General features: G+C 50.4%; 1 protein-coding gene across 7 annotated transcripts in view; it reads left to right on the top strand.

Moving 5' to 3' along the window:
- Nucleotides 1–18,697, top strand: part of RALY (RALY heterogeneous nuclear ribonucleoprotein) — a 220,611-nt gene that overhangs the window by 128,855 nt on the left and 73,059 nt on the right. For 3 of the 7 annotated variants that reach the window (XM_075901521.2, XM_075901522.2, XM_075901528.2), the window contains one exon: nucleotides 12,918–13,044. The exons of the other annotated variants lie outside the window; for them this stretch is intronic. In XM_075901521.2, the coding sequence (XP_075757636.1) occupies nucleotides 13,021–13,044 (24 nt within the window). In that variant the 5' untranslated portion in view covers nucleotides 12,918–13,020. The remainder of the gene's footprint in view (nucleotides 1–12,917; nucleotides 13,045–18,697) is intronic. 7 annotated transcript variants of the gene reach the window in all.

Here is an 18,697-nt window from a genome sequence, read left to right as displayed (position 1 = left end):
TGGAGGAAATGAGATAGATGTGCTTAATTGCTAACACGTTTCCAGCCAACAAAGAGAGGAGAAGCTGAGTAATGAGCCAGGTTCTGATAACTGAATGGCCAATCAATTGACAGAAGTCAGAACTCTTATTACACCTGTGCAGTTTTAGTTGTTGTTAAGTGGATAAAGCAAAGACCTTGAAATTACAGTAGCACCACCATTCCTTCCTGCCCCCTCCCCCCACCTCCCACCTCCTTCTTGGAGAACACTAATGGCTGCTTTAACCTTTGAGATGCCAGTGCCTGGCTGCTGTAATTACCCCTGTAACCCAGGTATGCGTTCGGAAGGAAGGGGCTTGAGGGAACATGGTAAGATCCCCTCAGGTTAATCTGTCCTTTTGACATTTGATTTGTTCAGAGATGGGGGTGGAAGGCAGCCAGCCAGCGCACCTGGAAGATCTTATAGCCCTTTCAAGCACCTGTAACAAACTTCTCTCCTCCTTTTCCAGCTACAGTAATTGAATGTGAAATTAGCTCAGCCCGTGAGAGGGCTCTTGAATTTAGTGAGTCCTATCCCCAGGGGCAGATGACCGTTTTGCGGGGCCCCGGGCAGCATAATTCCGCGGGGCCCCCCTTTGCCATGGCACATGCGCAGTGACGCCACGGTGCATGCGAGGGGCTTTCTGAAGCGCGGGGCAGCCGCCCCATTCGCCCTGCCCTATATCCGCCCCGTCCATCCCAACCCACGGCCTTAGAATCATAGAATCCCAGAGTTGGAAGAGACCTCAGGAGTCATCGAGTCCAGCCCCCTGCCCAAGGCAGGACCAATCCCAACTAAATCAACCCAGCCAGGGCTTTGTCAAGCCAGGACTTAAACACCTCTAGGGATGGAGATTCCATCCCCTCCCTAGGGAACCCATCCCAGTGCTTCCCCACCCTCCTAGGGAAATAGTTTTTCCTAATGTCCAACCCAGACCTCCCCCACTGTAACTTGAGCCCATTGCTCCTTGTTCTGCCATCTGCCCCCACTGAGAACAGCCTCTCTCCATCCTCTTTGGAACCTCCCACTGCTCTCAAATCCCCCCTCGCTCTTCTCTTCTGCAGACTAAACAGACCCAAATCCCTCAGCCTCTCCTTGTAGGTCATATGCTCCAGCCCTCTAATCATTTTGGTTGCCCTCCGCTGGACCCTCTCCAATGCGTCCACATCCTTTTTGTAGTGGGGGGGCCAGAACTGGACACAATACTCCAGATGTGGCCTCCCCAGAGTCGAATAAAGGGGAATAATGACATATCTGGATCTGCTGGCAATGCTCCTCCTAATGCCCCCTAATGTGCCATTCGCCTTCCTGGTTTAAAAACCTTCTCAGAGCAGAGTTTGGGCAAAGGAAACTAACTCCTCATCTGCCTCCGTCTAGGGCAGAGGGCTCTGGTAGTTCCCTTGGGGCAGAGGTGCTGGGGCAGAGGCGTTTGGACACAGGGCTCTCGGAGTTCCCTAGGTGCGGAGACACACGCTCCGGAGAAGCTGCCTGCATGGAGAGAAGCAGTGGCCATCACCTTCTTCCACAACTACATCCCGGAGCACCTGAGTGGAAATCCAGGGGCACAGGCAAGGGAATGGGGCTTTTGCCACCGGACGAGTTCGGTTAATGCAACGAGGAAAGTCTGTTGCTACTGAAGAACAGAACATCTTGCACTTCTGTCTCACCTCTCCCCATCCCAAAGCCACGCGCTCCCATATGGGAACCTGCGTGTTACCAGAGCAGATACCTTTGGGTTGGCACGTTGACATGCAGCCTGCAGCACTGACGTGGGGCAATGGGGAAAATACAGTTTCTGGGGCCTCCAGTGCAAACACCTGCTCTTACAAACCCTTGTGAAGTCTCTTGAGCTCAGGTCTCCGCACCCAGCAGACCAGACTGTGAATTCATGAGAGGAACCTACTCAGAGGGAATTGCAGAGAAAACAGTGTGTGATGGTGGAATTACTGGCTGGATGATGATGCCGATGCACAAAATAATGTTCTTTTGGTGCAGCTATTCGATGTCGATTTTTCAAAAAGAAAACTGAAAAACAAACCACAAGTCCACCACGTGGCATCATTTGGACATCCGCAGAGTTAGAACCTTTAGATCCACCACATAGACCTTGCGACATGATCCAACAGATTTAACTGGTCACAAGTCGTGAGCTAGCTTGCCAAGTGCCTGCGAAGCCCAGCAGCAAAGTGAGATTCAGGTTCCATCCCGGGCTCTTCAGGGGAATGTGCTATGAGACCATACGAACAGCCAGACTGGGTCAGACCAAAGGTCCATCTAGCCCAGTGTCCTGTCTGCCCACAGTGGCCAATGCCAGATGCCCCAGAGGGAGGGAACACAACAGGGAATCATCAAGTGATCCCTCCCCTGTCATCCATTCCCATCCTCGGACAGTGGCTATGGACACCATTTCTACCCATCCTGGCTAATGGCCTGATGGATCTAACCTTCATGAATGTATCTAGTTCTTTTTTAACCCTGTTAAAGTCCTGCTCTTCACAACATCCTCTGGCAAGGAGTTCCACAGGTTGACCACACACTGTGTGAAGGAAAAATTTCCTTTTGTTTGTTTTAAACCTGCTACCTATTAATTTCATTTGGTGACCCCTAGTTCTTATGTTATGTGAGCAAGTAAATAACTATTCCTTTTCACTTTTTCCACACCAGTCATGATTTTATGTAGCGCCCATTCTTCCCCCCCCCCCTTCCTTCCTACCTGCTTCAGTACCTTCCCTGCTTCTTGTCCCAGCCCTGTTATTTATTTGGGGGGCAGTGTTAGTCTCCACTGGAAATTTGTCACGTTGTTTACTTCTTATTTCTTTTATGGATGCCTTTGTTCAACCACATTTATTTTTTGTAAGGACATTGCAATCGTACAACTGATTCAGCATATGGGCAATTAAAAGCCAGCGCAGCACAGATCAGACATGATTTAGGTCAGAGTTCGTTCTTTAGCTGCTTAGGCCAGTTCCTCCTCTTTCTGCAGTTTTTCCTGTGAAGCAGATTGTCAAAAATAACTGAATAGATGCCCCATTTCTGTACAACGATTCCTTTTTCTGATCTCACTCGTCCCTCAGAGGGTAGTGCCTCGTTCACTCATCTGGATTTCCTCTGGGTGGGCTGGATACTCATATAGTTTCACTAAATAGTCACACAGAAGCATAATTCTCAACGTGTGGGCTATTCACAGTGCTGATCCAAGTACTTTGAATTTTGAAATTTTTCAGAAATCTGAAAGAAAAAAACGGGAATTAAAATAAAAATGGAATCGTGAACAGGCCCCCCTCCCCCCTCATTTTCAGACTACCAGACTGGAGGAAATGTGCTGAGCTTTGAGATTCCAAATTCACAAATGTTGTGATATTTCCTCGGCCCCCTCTCCACCCGGCCATGTTTGGGGGTTTTAGGCCACCTCTAGTGGCTGAGGAGCTGTTCATTTTGTGTGGCTGATGGCCTATGGCACATAGTATATTTTCTTCTACTTTTGGATTCAATGATGGGAGTGCTTTACCCCACAGAATAACAGATCCCATGCTTTCCAGAGCAAGTGAGCATCCCTATAAAATTCATTCCATTGAGGGGCTTTGCCATTTTCATAAATACCCAACGAGAGCCGGCCCAAGCTATGGGCTGACCAAGCTAGTGCCCCATTGTAGGGGGCGCCGCTCTGGGCTGCAGGGCTGGTCATGTATGCGCCGCACACCCGGGGGCGGGGCCACGCGTGCACTTGGTGCCCGGGGGCGAGGGGTGCCGCGTGCCCGGGGACAGGGCCACACATGCGTCGCACTCCCGGGGGCTGCGCCACGCTCCCAGGGCGCATGAATGGCTCGGGCCAGCCCTGTACCCAGCAGCCAACTCAGTTTTCACAACTCATAAGTAATAATTAGACAGACTATAAACTCTGTGGGGTCCAGGCCATCTCTTGTTCTGTGTTTGCGCACCACCTACCTTCCTGGTCCATGATTCACAGATCACGGAACGGTTAACTGGTTAACCGGTAAGCCTCACCCTTTACAGTTAACCAGTGGGGGCCGGAACAACTCCCCGCCTATCCCCGCAGGGGAACCGCTGCGGACAAACGCTGCTGCAACGTCCCGGCCAGAGTAGCCTGTATCCGTGGTGGGCCTGGCTGCCCCTCAGGCCCTCCACATCGTTTTTAGAAAAACATCCGGTTGGGGGTTAAAACTCTTGGAGAAGACACAAGGTCTCCTCTGCACTGCCATGATACAAACAACACCTCGCAGTGCTCTGCCTGCTGTGTCAAGTGTCACGGTTATTTACAGAACACATTCGCGAATCGCCTATTTTCCTCCCACATCGCCAGCACACCAGCACTGAGCTCTGTGTAAATAGGAGCTGGGTTTTTGAGTACTCGGGCTCTCTCAGGAGCTATTTATACTGTAACATTTTTATAAGGTCTCAGCGGGGTGGCCGTGTTAGTCTGTAGCTTTAAAAACAACGCGTAGTCCTGTGGCACCCCTAGAGACCAACAAAAATATATCTATCTCATCATGAGCTTTCATGGGCAAACGTGAGTTTTGTCCATGAAAGCTCATAATGCTCTCTATATTTTTGTTAGTGGCTAAAGTGCCACAGGACTACATGTTATTTTTATAAGGGTTATTGCCAACTTCTTTACCCACCGGGTATGTCTACACTACAGCGCTAATTCGAACTAACTTAGTTTGAATTAGTTAATTCGAACTAAGCTAATTCTAACTAACGGATTCAGACTAAAAAACTAGTTCGAATTAGCGTTTTGCTAATTCGAACTAGCATGTCCACACAGAGTGGACCCTGAACAGAGGTTAAGGATGGCCGGAAGCAGTGCCGGCAGGGCATCAGATGAGGACTTAGAGCGTGGAGCTGCTGTCTCAGACTAGCCGAGGGCTGTGCTTAAAGGGTCCTGACCCCCACCCCGGACAGACAGTTCTCAGGGCACTCCAAGCCAGGACTGCTTTGCAAGCGGGAAACCCCTGAGTGCCCACGCTGGGCACATCACAGCACTCGGCCATCAGACCGGCTGCACTTGCCTCAGGCTGCCATCTGGGGAGAGGGGGCAATTGGGGGGCTGCAGGAGAGCTTCCACCCCCAGAAGCCCGCAGAGCCAGCCCAGTCCTCCCCAACGGGGGCTCGTACCCCATTCCTCCCTCACCTCCTTCCACTTACCCTTCCCTAGCCCCCCTTCCTGATGTACAAAATAAAGGACAATTGTGGTCAAAAATAGAATCTCTCTTTATTGAACAAAACTCGGGGAGACTGGGAAAAGGAGGTGGGAGGGGGAAGAGAGAGGGTGGGAGAGGGGAGGGCAACTACAATGATCAGAGGTTTGGAAGAGGTCCCATATGAAGAGAGGCTAAAGAGACTGGGACTTTTCAGTTTAGAAAAGAGGAGACTGAGGGGGGATAGGATAGAGGTCTATAAAAGCATGAGTGGGGTGGAGAGGGTGCATCAAGAAAAGTTCTTCATTAGTTCCCATAATAGAAGGACTAGAGGACACCAAAGGAAAGGAATGGGTAGCAGGCTTCAAACTAGTAACAGAAAGTTCTTCTTCACAAATCAAAGTGTCAACCTGTGGAACTCCTTGCTGCAGGAGGCTGTGAAGGCTACAACTAGAACAGAGTTTAAAGAGAAGTGAGATAAAGTCATGGAGGTTGGGTCCATGGAGTGGTATTAGCTAGGGGGTAGGAGTGGTGTCCCTGCCCAAAGTTTGTGGAAGGCTGGAGAGGGATGGCACGAGACAAATGGCTTGGTCACTGTCTTCGGTCCATCCCTTCCAGGGTCCCTAGGGTGGGCCGCTGTCGGCAGACAGGCTACTGGGCTAGATGGACCTTTGGTCTGACCCAGTACGGCCATTGTAAGCTCAGGGCTCAGGGTCGGGGGTCTCAGTGGACCACCTTGATTTTCATGCACACCTGTTCCTGGGTGGCCAGGCTGGCAGCTCTCCTGCCCTAGACGGCCACTTTCCTGTGCCTAATGCGGAGGTCGATGTCCGCACTAGACCAGGCGAGTGCCCGCCTCTTGCGGTCCCAGGCAAGCTCCCGGGAGCCGCCAGCCTGGTCCCGGGAAGAGGGGGAGGGCTGGGGGGCATTGGGTGGCTGGCTTGAGCCGTGCCAGGTGCAGGGTCTGCTGGCTGGGTGTTGGCAGGCTTGCACCTGGCACGGGCACCGTAGCCAGCCCGTGCCCCTTTAAGGGGCCTGGGGCCGGGAGGGGGGCAGAAGAGTTTCCCTGATGTTGGCCAGAGTGGCCACCAGGGAAACCTGGGGAGGGCTAGCCTCCCACTAGTTCGAATTAAGGGGCTACACACCCCTTAATTCGAACTAGTAAGTTCGAACTAGGCTTAGTCCTCGTAGAATGAGGTTTACCTAGTTCGAACTAAGTGCTCCGCTAGTTCGAATTAAGTTCGAACTAGCGGAGCGCTAGTGTAGCGCCTATCAAAGTTAATTCGAACTAACGTCCGTTACTTAGAATTAACTTTGTAGTGTAGACATACCCACCATATTTGCTGATCTTCTTGATGGATTTTTAAAGAGTTTAAAATGTAGGGCCATTTCTCATATTAAAACCATACACGCTGAGCCTCTTTAGTCTGGCACTCTCTGGTCCAGCTACCTCTCTGGTCCGGCATGATTGTAATTAGCTGGTTGTCCACTTATCATGGGTATGACCAAGTTTCCTACCATCCCATAAAGTTTGTTTACTGCCGCCAGTCTTGGCTTTCTGTGTTCTGTGCTGTTATTTGGCTCTAATTTAAACCTAAATGTCTTCTCACAACCCAGTAAGCAGTGGAAGTGCTGATAATGCTGTTAGATAATAGTGACCTCCTGTGGTCTGGCAAATTTTCTGGTTTGGCACCGGTCAGGTCCCAAGGATGCTGAACTAGAGGGTTCAACCTGTACAATTTCACAAGTAATTTAGGACCCAACGTTGCGAGCTAGTCCGGCCGCACTCCTTGTGTCGACACACCGTGCACATCCAGCAGTCCATGGAGTGCACGGTTGCACGGAATTTTCAATGCAAGTGAAAATGTCACTGAAATGAAGCATGAAATTTGGCGGGAGAAGAGATACATGGGGGAATTTTGAGGCCTCTTGTGCAGGGTACATTTGAGTATCCAGCCGGGTTGATTGGAATGAAAATTAACGAGAGATTTGCCTGAGGAATGACTGGACGGTTGAGCCAGAGCCCATGTTACAGAAAACGAGACAGAGCCAGAGAGATTAAGGAACATGTCCAGGGACACAGAGGGCGTCCCCAGCTGGCCACATACATTTCAAACCTAAGCATTTTTTGTAAGAACTGAGAAGTCAGTTTTACATTTGCGGGCACAGATGATTGTTGTTTACACCCCAGTTTTAGTAGTACTATCTGCTCCGTTGCTATGGTTTCAATACTAATTGATCACAGTGTGGGAAAAGCAATGCAGCCTCTCAGATGAAAAAATGCCTCTGTAAGTTTGGAGGAGGGTTACTGTTGTGGTTGTTGTTAATAGCACTCCAACTCCTGTGTTACAGGCAGTGTTTTCCCCAGGAATTGAAATGGGGGAGGGAGGCAGTTCGAATTTACAGGGCGGGTGTCAGGGCTGATGAGGGGTGGGACTGTGAGAGTGAAGATGGACTGTATGGCACCATAGTAAAAACTGAAAAATGTTTCATGACCATTTTGTTAGATTTAACTCGTGTTTTAAAATCACACAAATTAAAGTTGGCTACTCAAGCCTTCTATGAAGCATGACGTCTACATCCTTCTTGGTTTCTTGTTATAATTTTGCACAGCTCTGTTAATGAACTTCTCGAATGCAATACATTCATCTTCGGTGGCTTCTTGTGTGTATGGCTTCAATGGATTTGCTCATTAGTTCATTCACATGATCAGGAAGAAGGCAACTTCTTTCAGAACACAAAATTCTATTCAAAGATGAAAAAGAACACTCAGCTGTAGCTGTTGTGACTGGGAGTAGCAAGAGATGAATTTCTCCTTCTTTCATCCTAGGAAACAGCACAAAGATCCGGTCGAGCCACTAGTGATAATAAAAAACAAGTTGAAGTCAAATCTTCATTGATTCATCGTATGATATTCCACTCTGTGTTCAAATTCTCTATTCTGCCCTGAGCACAAGGCAGCCCCATTGCTGGTAGTGCCTGTCTCCTCTCAACTGTCGGCGTTTTATAGGACAGGCATCTGTAAAAGCTACGTAGAGGTTGAGTTAACTCACAAACATCCCACTCTCCCCACCTCTGATATCATCAATTCACAGACACTTACCTTCCTTCCTTCCCCCCCCCCCCCCCCGCATCCCCCTCCTGTTCTGAAATGTGATTTGTCCTTTTCATATTTGTTCATTTTTTTTAATTGTATCCTTTGGTATATATGGTTGTGACTATTTTCTGCCACTATTTGATCTGAGGAAGTGGGTCTGGCCCATGAAAGCTCATCATCTAATAAACCATCTTGTTAGTCTTTAAAGTGCTACATTGTCCTGCTTTGGCAAATAATGCATTTTAAAAATCTTGGCCTTCTAGGAAATACATTTATATAAGTTTCCATTCCCAGTCACAGCTCTAGTATTCTGGAGCAAAGTCACTAAAATATAGTCCAACAAACAAATGTTTATTTAATGTGCCCCTCATTTTTCCCTCCACCTCACCCCACTCACCGGTGTTGTCCTTGGTCAGTGGAGACTCAGAGTTCAGAGGTGCTTTCACATGAGTACACCTTCCAGGTGGGGGGCAAAAAGACACCTTGCTTATTCTCCAGCTGCTCACTGTTCACGATGGCCACTGTTGCTCATTGTGCCACTGTTCACTCCATCACTCTGTTGCCAAAGGCCCCACGCCGTCACCTTCTGCTGCCACCTGCCCTGTGACCTCTGCGAGTTGGTCTCTTGAGGTTCCACCCAGCTCTCAGTGATTTCAGCTGAGCTCTCAGTGGGGGAACCTCACTGCTAGGTCAGTCTGGGCTGTCTCTTACACAAAGACATTGTCCCCACAAGAACACTGTCCCCACAGCAGGACTAAGCACTCAGACCTGATTATCAGTGATTTCAGCTGTAGTGGTCACTTAAAACAAAAGATTATGTATGGAGCCTAATCAGCTCTGTCTTTAACCAGTGGAGAGGGGCAGGTTAGATAGTACTTGTGACTCAGACAGACCATCAAGCAAAACACCCTGTCCCCATCCTCTCTCCTGATGCCCTCAATCAGTACAGGTTAAGTACAGTTCTACTGCCCTTTACTCATACAATAAGAACAACAACATTTCACACACACACACACACACACACACACGCATTCAAGTGATTTGTAACCCAACCCCAGCCAAAATCTATCATGTGGGCAACACAGCTCTGTTTGCCGGATACCTAGGTAGATTAGGTGTGAATGTAAATACAATCTGGTCCTGAAACCTTTTCCCCAGCCCATCACTAGCTGTCAGGGAGAGCTCAGTTTGACTTTGCTTACAAATCATCATTTGAAATGATTAGGTTGGCAACATCACCAAAATGAATGCACTGACATTGTCATAAAAACAACAGCTGTATAAGGAAGCTAGTCTATGTTCATACTTTTCAAATGTATTATACTTTTTCAGATACACATATCATACACTGTATATGCTTTTAAAGTGTGTATTAATGTTTCGATTTCAATTCAAATTTCCAAACAATCACTAAATTGGCATGTAACAAGTTCACAAAACTTGGAGGGGGGGAAATTCGGGGGGGGGGGGTGTAGGGGTGTAGGGAAATCCCTGGGCACAGGGAAGCCACTTGCCTGCCCATTCTGCCCACAAATCCACTTTAACCAGCTGTGGGGAAATCTTCCTCACTCAGCAAGATTCTTCATTAGTCGACCTGTCCCGTCCCTGTGTGACATAGGGGCGCCCTGGTTCTCCTGAGGAGCCCAGCTCTCCCATGAGCTCCGAGACCATTGGCAGCTGGTGTAATGCAAAGCAATCCTCGGGCTGCTCTCAGTTACCCTGAGGGACCCGTCTGCACACAGCAGGGTCAGAATCTGGAGAACTCAATGGGCTCCCCTGTACCCCTTCTCCTGAGCTGCTGTGGGCTCTCCGTAGCCAGAATCTCATTGAGGATCGGGGCCAATATGTGTAGTGGAGGATGTTTCACCTTACCGGAAGGGGACTTAGTGCCTACCTGCTCTAACCCCTTACGGAGGAATCCTCTTGCTCTTTGTTTTTATTTCCTACGCATATACCCAGTTAAACAAAGGAAACTGGGCTTCTTCGTGGACAAATCTGTGTGTGCGTGTGTGTGTGCGCAATGCGCCATCTTGCCAGCCCACATTGGTGATTTGTAGGTAGGACCATGAACATGATAACAAGTGAAATACTGACTGCCTGTAAAAGGGTTTTAATCCCCTGCGCGGATACCCCCCAAGGGGGCGTAGAAACATCAGCCATACGAAGCCGGGAAGCGGTGTGGGCTGCTTAGAACGCTTGTGACGAGGCCTCGGGACCCCGGGGTTATTTTCCTTTCTTCATGGCGAGTGGCAGAGGCGTCGCCGCGTTAGTCTGTAGCTGCAAAAGCAATGGGGAGTCCTGGGCCAGCTTCGAGGGGCCTAGCCCAGGAACCGATCTGTTTATTCAGCTCTCACAAGTGGGTCTTTGCCCACGAAAGCTGATGCCCACATAAATGCGTGAGTCTCTGCAGTGCCACAGGGCTGGGGGTAGGGACGCCTTGTTGTTCTCCCTTTCTTTGTAATCAGGTTCCAGTGTGAGTTTGAGCTTGTCGCTGCACTTCTCTGACTGGTCACTGAACTCAATGAAAATAGTCTCAGTGCTTCACTATGGAGGGGCAGGTGCTTAGTTTCTCTGTCCAAAGGGGCTGAGCGTCTTTCAGGCAAAGGCCCTTGAAACTCATGGAAGGCCCCTCTGAATACAGCGGGTTGGGAGCAGCCCCTCGCTCACGCACTGGGGTTAGATCCGCTTTTGCCGAAGAGCAGGATACACATGTGGTTTGCTCCGGCTCCTTCCAGCATCCACCCCACAGCTGGGCTGCAGGGACAGGCATGGGAAAGCAGCCGTGATGGAAACCGGGCAAACCTTCCCTTCGTCAGGGAGGTGCTGGGCAGCGGACGAGCCTGCGAAGGCAGCTGGGAGATGTGCTGGTGCCTTCATGCCACCCTCAGCCTGTGGGGAACCGTCAATGCCCCAGCCGCCCCCTGAAGCCGAAAATCGCCCAGTGACCGTGGAAGCAGCCTTGCAGTCCCATTGGTGGCAGTGGGGTTTCACTGCTCGCAGGGAGTGTGCCCCGCTCCACGCTAATCTCGTCTAATCAGCCTGAGCCCCAGCTCTATCCCCACATCCGTGGGAGGAACACCCGGAGCTCCAACAGCACAAACGCAATGCGGGCCTGTCCCCTCTGCCCCGGGAGAAGGCTCTCCAGACACGCTGAGTCTGGCTGCTAAGTCGATCACTCAAATCCCAGACTGGTTCTGTTCCCAGCTGTGTACAGTAATAATAGCACCAGTTGGTTAGCCAGCGGGAGATCACCGTAACGCAGCATTCAGACTGTGCACCAGGGCACGTGGCCAGAACAGGCAGGCACTAAGCCGCCTCTCTACTGCCAGGCAGAAGGAACACCAGAACTTAATTACAGGCAGCAAAAGCTGATTTCTTTAATTAAAAGGACTTTAGTGGTGCCAAGCAGATGGCTGATCTCTCCCAGTATTAGGACTAGAGCCCAGAGTATCTGTACAATCCGAAGGGACGTGTAGGAAAAATAAAGGAAACAACTTCATTTTTTTCCTGGGTAATTCATAAAGTGTGGACCTCTCCTGCATGGGGGTCAGACAGGCTCCGCCGGTGCCTCATGGGCTTCCACCGAGCTCTGCCGATTTTCACCAGAGGAGGACGTGGTCCTATACGTTTTTGTGAGCCAGTCAGACCTACTATGCAACCCGGCTGGTCGAGTGTCTGCACTGCCAGGCTGTATTCTGCTCAGTGTCAATCCAGAGTCACTCCACTGGCCTCAGTGAATCTACACCAGCATCCCTGAGCCAGAAACCGGCCTGTTAGGGAGTAGTGGAAAGGAGACGGTCTAAAGAGGAGCCCGCACAAGCAGGTGGTTAAGGAGCGAGGCGAGAGGCAACAGCAGGAATGGAAACAGCAGCTCAGCACAATCCTAATGTATCTGGCACACATTGCCCGGCATGGGCCTTTTGTCTCCTGACCAGAGACGGTGGTTCATGGTGAACCCTCCTTTTGTTACGTGTGTCCCGAAAGCCAAGTATCATCAGGGTGGGGCCAGATGTCTAGTGGTTCCTCCTCCAACTAACCCGCACACCAGCCTGAGCCCTGCCGAGGGCCCTGGCAAAACTAACGACCCCCTTTACCCGACACTACTCCCCTCCCTCCGGCACTGAGGCTGTGTATGAAACAATGAGGAGGCAAGAGAACCTGGGAACAGCCAGCAGCCCCACCTCCAAATGGACGATGAGTAGCGCCCCCTGCTGGCATCTTTGGCAATCACCCTTCAGTCACCCTTGGGCAGCGGGCTGGACTTGATGACCTCCTGAGGACTCTTCCAGCTCTAGGATTCTATGACCCTTTGCAAGTCCCCTGTGGAGGGCAGCCCCCCACCTGATAGCTCAGTGTCCCTGACGCTTTGCTGGCCCCCTTCCACACCCGGCTCCTGGTGTGACCTCAGTGGGTAAGAGAGACACAGAGTCCAGAATGGCAACCGGACGTCTCCCGCTGCCACAGAGCCCGGACCTGCCTCTCGCTTCAGCCAAGAGCCCCTTAGGCACCACCTCTCCCTTAAGCTCACTTGTGCACTGGCTCTGTGCAAAGACCTCCGCGGAGGGCAAGCCATGGCAGGCGGGACCCCTTAGGCAGAGGCCTCGCAGCAAACAATGGGTTGATGATTAAATATTCATTGGTAGGGTTGCCAGCTCTGCCAGACTGGAAGACTGTACACCAATGCTGTGACACTACACTACACTGGGACTATATCATTATCTAAGAGGGATTTAAAGAATTCAGGTAATGGAGAATCCACCATGGTCCGAGGTAAGTTGCTCCAGTGGTTAATTACCCTCAATATTAAAAATCTGCTCCTTGTTTTTAGTCTAAAATGTATCTAGTCTCAACCTCCAGTCATTGGCCGTTGTTCTGCCATGTCGGTTGCATTAACAAGCACTGTGCTACCACAGATCTCCCCATGTAGAAATGTATAGACCATGATCAAGTCTTAAACTTCTCTTCGGTAAACTAAATCGACGTAAGGCTCCAGATGGTTCTGGACTTGCTGGTGCTGAGCAAAATCAAAATGTAAGGGGAAAACTGCAGCAGCCAAATGACTGGAATGACCCGATTCAGAGCTAGGCTAACTCGACTGCCTCTGGAATCTGATTCGGGGCAGGGTGCATTCTCCTTCCGAGGAGGCTTCTGACATTATCGGCACTCGAGAAGGGTCTGGCTGCAGATCTCAGCTTTCCCCCTGTGCGGTGATGTTCACCTGCTGGATTTTGGGTGGGGCTGGCCTGTGAACCACGGTCCCCTCCACTCTTTAAAGGGAAGGTTATTAGCGCTGGCATAAATAGCTGCCGCTAGAATCATAGAATCTCAGGGCGGGCAGAGACCTCAGGAGCCATCGAGTCCAGCCCCCTGCCCAAAGCTGGAGTGACCCAACTCAATCATCCCAGCCAGGGCTTTGTCAAGCCGGGCCTTAAAAACCCCTAGGGATGGAGATTCCACCCCCTCCCTAGGGAACCCAGCCCAGTGCTTCCCCACCCTCCCAGGGAAATAGTTTTTTGTAATATCCAACCTAGACCTCCCCCCCGGTCAGTCAATTCCAAATGGCAGCCTCTCCCGACATGCCTTTATGCATCAAACCTTTCTCCCCCCTCCTGAAGGAGAGACACGTCTCCCTGGGTTTAGGGCTTGACAGTTACGAACATGGCAGCAGAAGGCTGCTGCTCACTGCTGAGGAACCAGCGCCCTTGAGAGCAGTTTGGATTTAATCCTCTTGACCCAGAGGTTCGTGTTTCACTTGAGCCAAATAAACAAGGAGCTGGAGAACCAGATGGAAGCTTTGCCTTCGGGGACAATTTCCACCGTTTCTGGCTTGCGTTATTATCGTTTGCTTTCATGTCCCGCCCCACCCCCATCCAATCTGGAGTCAGACATTTCTCATGTATTTATTTATGTGCTTTGGATTAAATGAAAAGGCTCCTGCAATGTAGCACCGAGCCATGACATATCAGCCCAGCGAATCAAGATTCCCAAGCTCTCCTGTTGGGGACCCATTTGCTTTCTTTGCTTCTCTGCTCTTGTTTTTCAATTTGGCTGTTTGTGCGCTACGTAAAGCACATGCCCTGCCGTCCGGCAGAACGTGTCCCGCTCTGACACCGCCGTTAGCGTGGAACAATGCTCCGGCGTTGGGTCCTCGCGGGGGTTTTCTGAACCGTTGGGGTGTTTTCGATGGGAAGGGCTTGTCCTTTCCTGTCACGCATCATTTCTGTGGCCATGGCTCGTTTTTCTCAGCTGTAAGTGGAATTCCCCGAAACTGATAAATTGTGTTGCTCATCCCCTCCAATGAATGATGCTGCCTTCTTTTCCCCTTCGGGTTCAGTGTAGCCGCAGCCCCCACAACCAACACGTTTTCAAACACGGCATTCTGTAAATCTAATCCAAAGAGCTGACAGTCTTAAAGGCGTCTTCTCTACTCATTCCCATCGTTTTTCCCATCTGTGGAAACATTGACATATTCAACAGCACTGTCCAAATGGCAGGGGGGAAGCTGGGAGCCCCCACACCCCCACCCTCAGCCCGCTCCTGCATCCTACCTCCAGTCCAGAGCCTGCACCTCCAGCCTGCTCCTGTACCCGACCTCCTGCCCCAACCCCACACCTCCCAACCTGTTTTCCAGTAGCTCCCTCCTATGCACTGAACCCCTCATTTTTGGCTCCATCCCAGACCCGAGGGAAGCCCCCAAAATCTATTATCCTCAGGCCCCCAGAGAGTTAACACATTCCTGGAGGGAAGCCCTGAGTCTTGGGCTGGCAAGGGGCTGGCATGAGTGAGCCAAGTGTCTCTTTTTTTCTGCTCATCAGTCAGGGACCACATCTGAGTTTTCCCCCCAACCCAAAAAGGTTCCCCACCCCGACTCAGGAAATGTGGATTCTGTTCCTGACTCTGGCCTGCTGCACAGTTTGGGCAAATCACCTGTCCTAGCTTAGGGATGTACAATCCTGATTACTCTGTTAACCGGTTAAATGGTAGGCTACCCTGACATTTAACCGGTTAACTGACTAAGGGGATCCCGGGTGGGGGACCACTTCAACCCGGCTGGAGCAGCCCCCAGCCCACGGGGATCCCACTCCCAGACCTGCACAGGGCTGGAGGTCCGATTCCCGGCCCCAGCTGCCAGGTGGACGAGGTGGGCTGACCACTGGTGGCCCCTCACAGGCACCAGGCAGAGCTGGAGCAACACTCTACCCACGGCAGGCCACAAGTAGGGGGCTGCTCCTGTGAACCGATTAACTGTGTGATTATAAGTATGATCATTAGAAAGTAAAAGCTGGTCTGAATTAAAACTGCCTTGTAGCATCTGTCGTTGTTTAGCTAGGGTTCCCAAAGTAGCATTCAGGATGCTGGCGCTTAACTCCCTTAGAATCCTTGGAACATCCCAGTCTAGGGTTGCCGGGTGTCCCGTTTTGAACCGGACAGTCCAGTATTTGAGTTTTCTTTCGGGGAAACCAATGGAGAATATAGAAATGTCTGGTATTTTCTAAATAAGATGTAATGTAGACTGTGGTGTAATGTCAAGTGTGTCTAGGATTTTTGCTGAATCTATCTGGCAACCCAATCCCAGTCTTTGGTTTAATTGTTTGTTTTTGCATTTCACAGAGTTTGAAACTGACTAGAAAGAAAACTGGAAACAAAAACCAGTTAGTCAGTTTCATTTTGTAGGTCACATTCCTGCCACTGGCCTATTGTCATTAGGGTAAGGACTGACCTCCAGAAAAACTTGTATTAACTCAAACTAAAACAAAACTTTGGCAACATTTCCACTTGTGTTTGATTTTATGCCTCCCCGCACCTTTGTTATTTAAAAAAAGAAGCTCACCAAAATGGAATTGTATGTCTAAATGGAATGATTGTGTCCTTTTTATTCTGGAATCTGAGCTGTGTTTGCCTAACAAACCAGCCTTTGAAATGATTAAGAATGCTTAGCCTTGCTGCTGCTATCTTTGGCTACCAACTGGGAGGAGAGTTAATTGTATACAGTTGCTTTAACAAAGGCCATATTAGCAATATACGTGGATAAAGCTGGCCTGAGGTCAGATCGTGCAATCTGAAGAGGCTTAGATTCTGGCCAGGAAGCCTCATCAGATCCCATCGCTGAATTCGTTTAAAAATGCCTCTGCAAGTCTTGGACACTCAGCCAGTTGGGAACCATCATGACGTGACTCCCACTGTGCCAGATCCTTACTGTCTGTGAAACTCCCCTCTTCTCCGGGTTCTTGCATTTTCACTGTTATTTCACGGTCTCTGCACCTGAGCCCAAGAGGACACACGGTGCCTGTTTCTGAACTATGGGACGTTTTCACTGGGCCCTTTTTTGGAGGTGGAAAGAATCAACCTGTGACTCTGTGCTACTTAGCTTTTTGCTTATTAAAAACTAGAGCTAGGGAAATGTAAACAATGGCTCATGAAGGTTTTTTTTCTTGGGTCTAAGCACCTTCCCCTTGGACCCCAGGTGTGATTTAGCCACTGGAGTAACGTACGTCTACACTACGGGAGAAGGTCGAATTAAGCTACCCAACTTCAGCTGTTTTAATGGCCTAGCTGACTTTAACTGACATTTGGCACTGTCCACGCTGCAGGAAGTTGAAGGGAGCACGCTTTCCCTTCGACTTTGCTTTCTCCTCGTGGAAGCAGGACCACTGGCATTGACCGGAGCTCCCCTCTCAGTTCGAATTAGCTGTCTTCACTAGACCCGCTCATTCGAACCCTGGAAGATCGACAGCGGCAGCTTCAATCTTCTTTGTAGAGCGGACCTACCCTGAGAGCAACCTCAGGGCTGTGCCCTGCAGCTGTCCCATAGATCTCACGAGCACAGTGACCATGCCCCCACCAAACACCTCTTGGAGGAGAGGCCTGGAATCGCTGGCACAGAGCCGCCCAGGCCAAATATTCTTCATCGAGGGATCTCCCTACCCGAGGGGAACCCTCATTTCTCCTGTTAGATCATTTTTCTGCCACTTTGTATGCTGGGAGCAAAGATTGTAGCCGGTAAATTATATGAAACACAGGCTTCCTCCATATCTTGCTGAGTCGCTCACCTTTCTGAGGTGTCACTGTATTAATCTTCTTACAGGGTCTGATCATGTCAATGCCAGCCCTGTCCTCCTTGGCACTACAGCAATGAACGATGATGTACGGAGCAAGCAGAAGATAACTCATTGTCCCTTAAGTCAGATTGACCATGAGTGCTGAGAGCAGCAGAAATCAGGGCCTGGAAGAGTTCACAGTGCAAAACTGAAGTGAATTCTCAGAGGCACACCAAAGCCCAGCTGCGTTTTCTGTTCTGTGGTGGGACAGACTGAACTGAGGGGAGAAAACCGTAGGACATGTTATTGTGAGGATACCCAGAGGAGAAATGAAGCAATGTAGGATATTCCCCAATTTGCACTGGGGTACGCGAAAACAGCTATTTGTGTCTTCACCATATAAAATAGGCTGCAAGACCCTAACCCAGAGCAAACAAACCATTTCTTTGGGGGGAAAAAACTACCCAAGAATAAATCCTAAGACTTTCCTTGGGGCGAACCCCCCAGTGAATCGGTTTGTAAAGTAAGTTCCTGCACTCTGGTCATTTTTTTAAACACCTTCCCTTCCCTTTCCACTGGTCCAGTGCCTTTGTAACCCTAATATTTCTGGGTGGGAGTCATCCAGGCAGGAATAAGCTAGACACAGGTGCTGTAAACTCACCGAATTCCTCTGTAGTAACGGCTCCCACTGTCTATGTCCTGAGACTGGGGATTTGCCTGGGTGTTCAGTGCAGGCAAGGGAAGCAGAAGGAACAGCGAGTCCTTGGGAGAAAGGGTGGCTCACTGCCTCAGGAAGGAGGACGGGAAAGCTGAGACTTGCAGCCTGCACCACGATTTTCAGTGGGATGCCCAGCTCCCTGGCCCTGCATCCACGCGTTTCATCGTCTGTGCCACGGCGGATCCCGTGCAGCGAGAACCTCGGTGGGGCTCAAGCGATGCAGGGTTCACCTCCTCACGCTGCCCCCAGTGAATCCAGCCCCCCGTCAGCAGGCAAGGAGGAAAGCCCGGGGAGGAGCACCAGACTCACTGCCGCTTGTCAAGTGTGCTCCCAAGCCCAGTGAACATTAAAACCCCTTCACCACAGGGCCAATGCTTTCAGGAATCAGCCCCCACCACCTGCAGAGGCTGGTCTGCAGTCAGGCTGCTGCTGAATGGCAGGGCAGCGAGCTAGGGCTGAAACCCAACAGAGGCACAACGAGAGCAAAATGGCCACCTGCCGTGACCGTGCCATGCCTGTAACTTTTCTGTCAGTTGTCCTGGCCATTTTCCCCCGCAGCTTCGCAGCAATCCAGGCCTTGAAGGGGAGGCCTGGAACACCCTGGGAATGTCAATAGACCGCGCGGCTAGTCAGACAGTGACAGAGACGCGAAAAGCGCCTGAGCCAT

This window comes from Pelodiscus sinensis, chromosome 17 (assembly GCF_052426305.1).
Source record: "Pelodiscus sinensis isolate ZL-2025 chromosome 17, ASM5242630v1, whole genome shotgun sequence".
NCBI lineage: Eukaryota > Metazoa > Chordata > Testudines > Trionychidae > Pelodiscus > Pelodiscus sinensis.
Note: the sequence above shows the minus strand (reverse complement) of the source record. Positions and strands in the feature narration are given on the sequence as shown.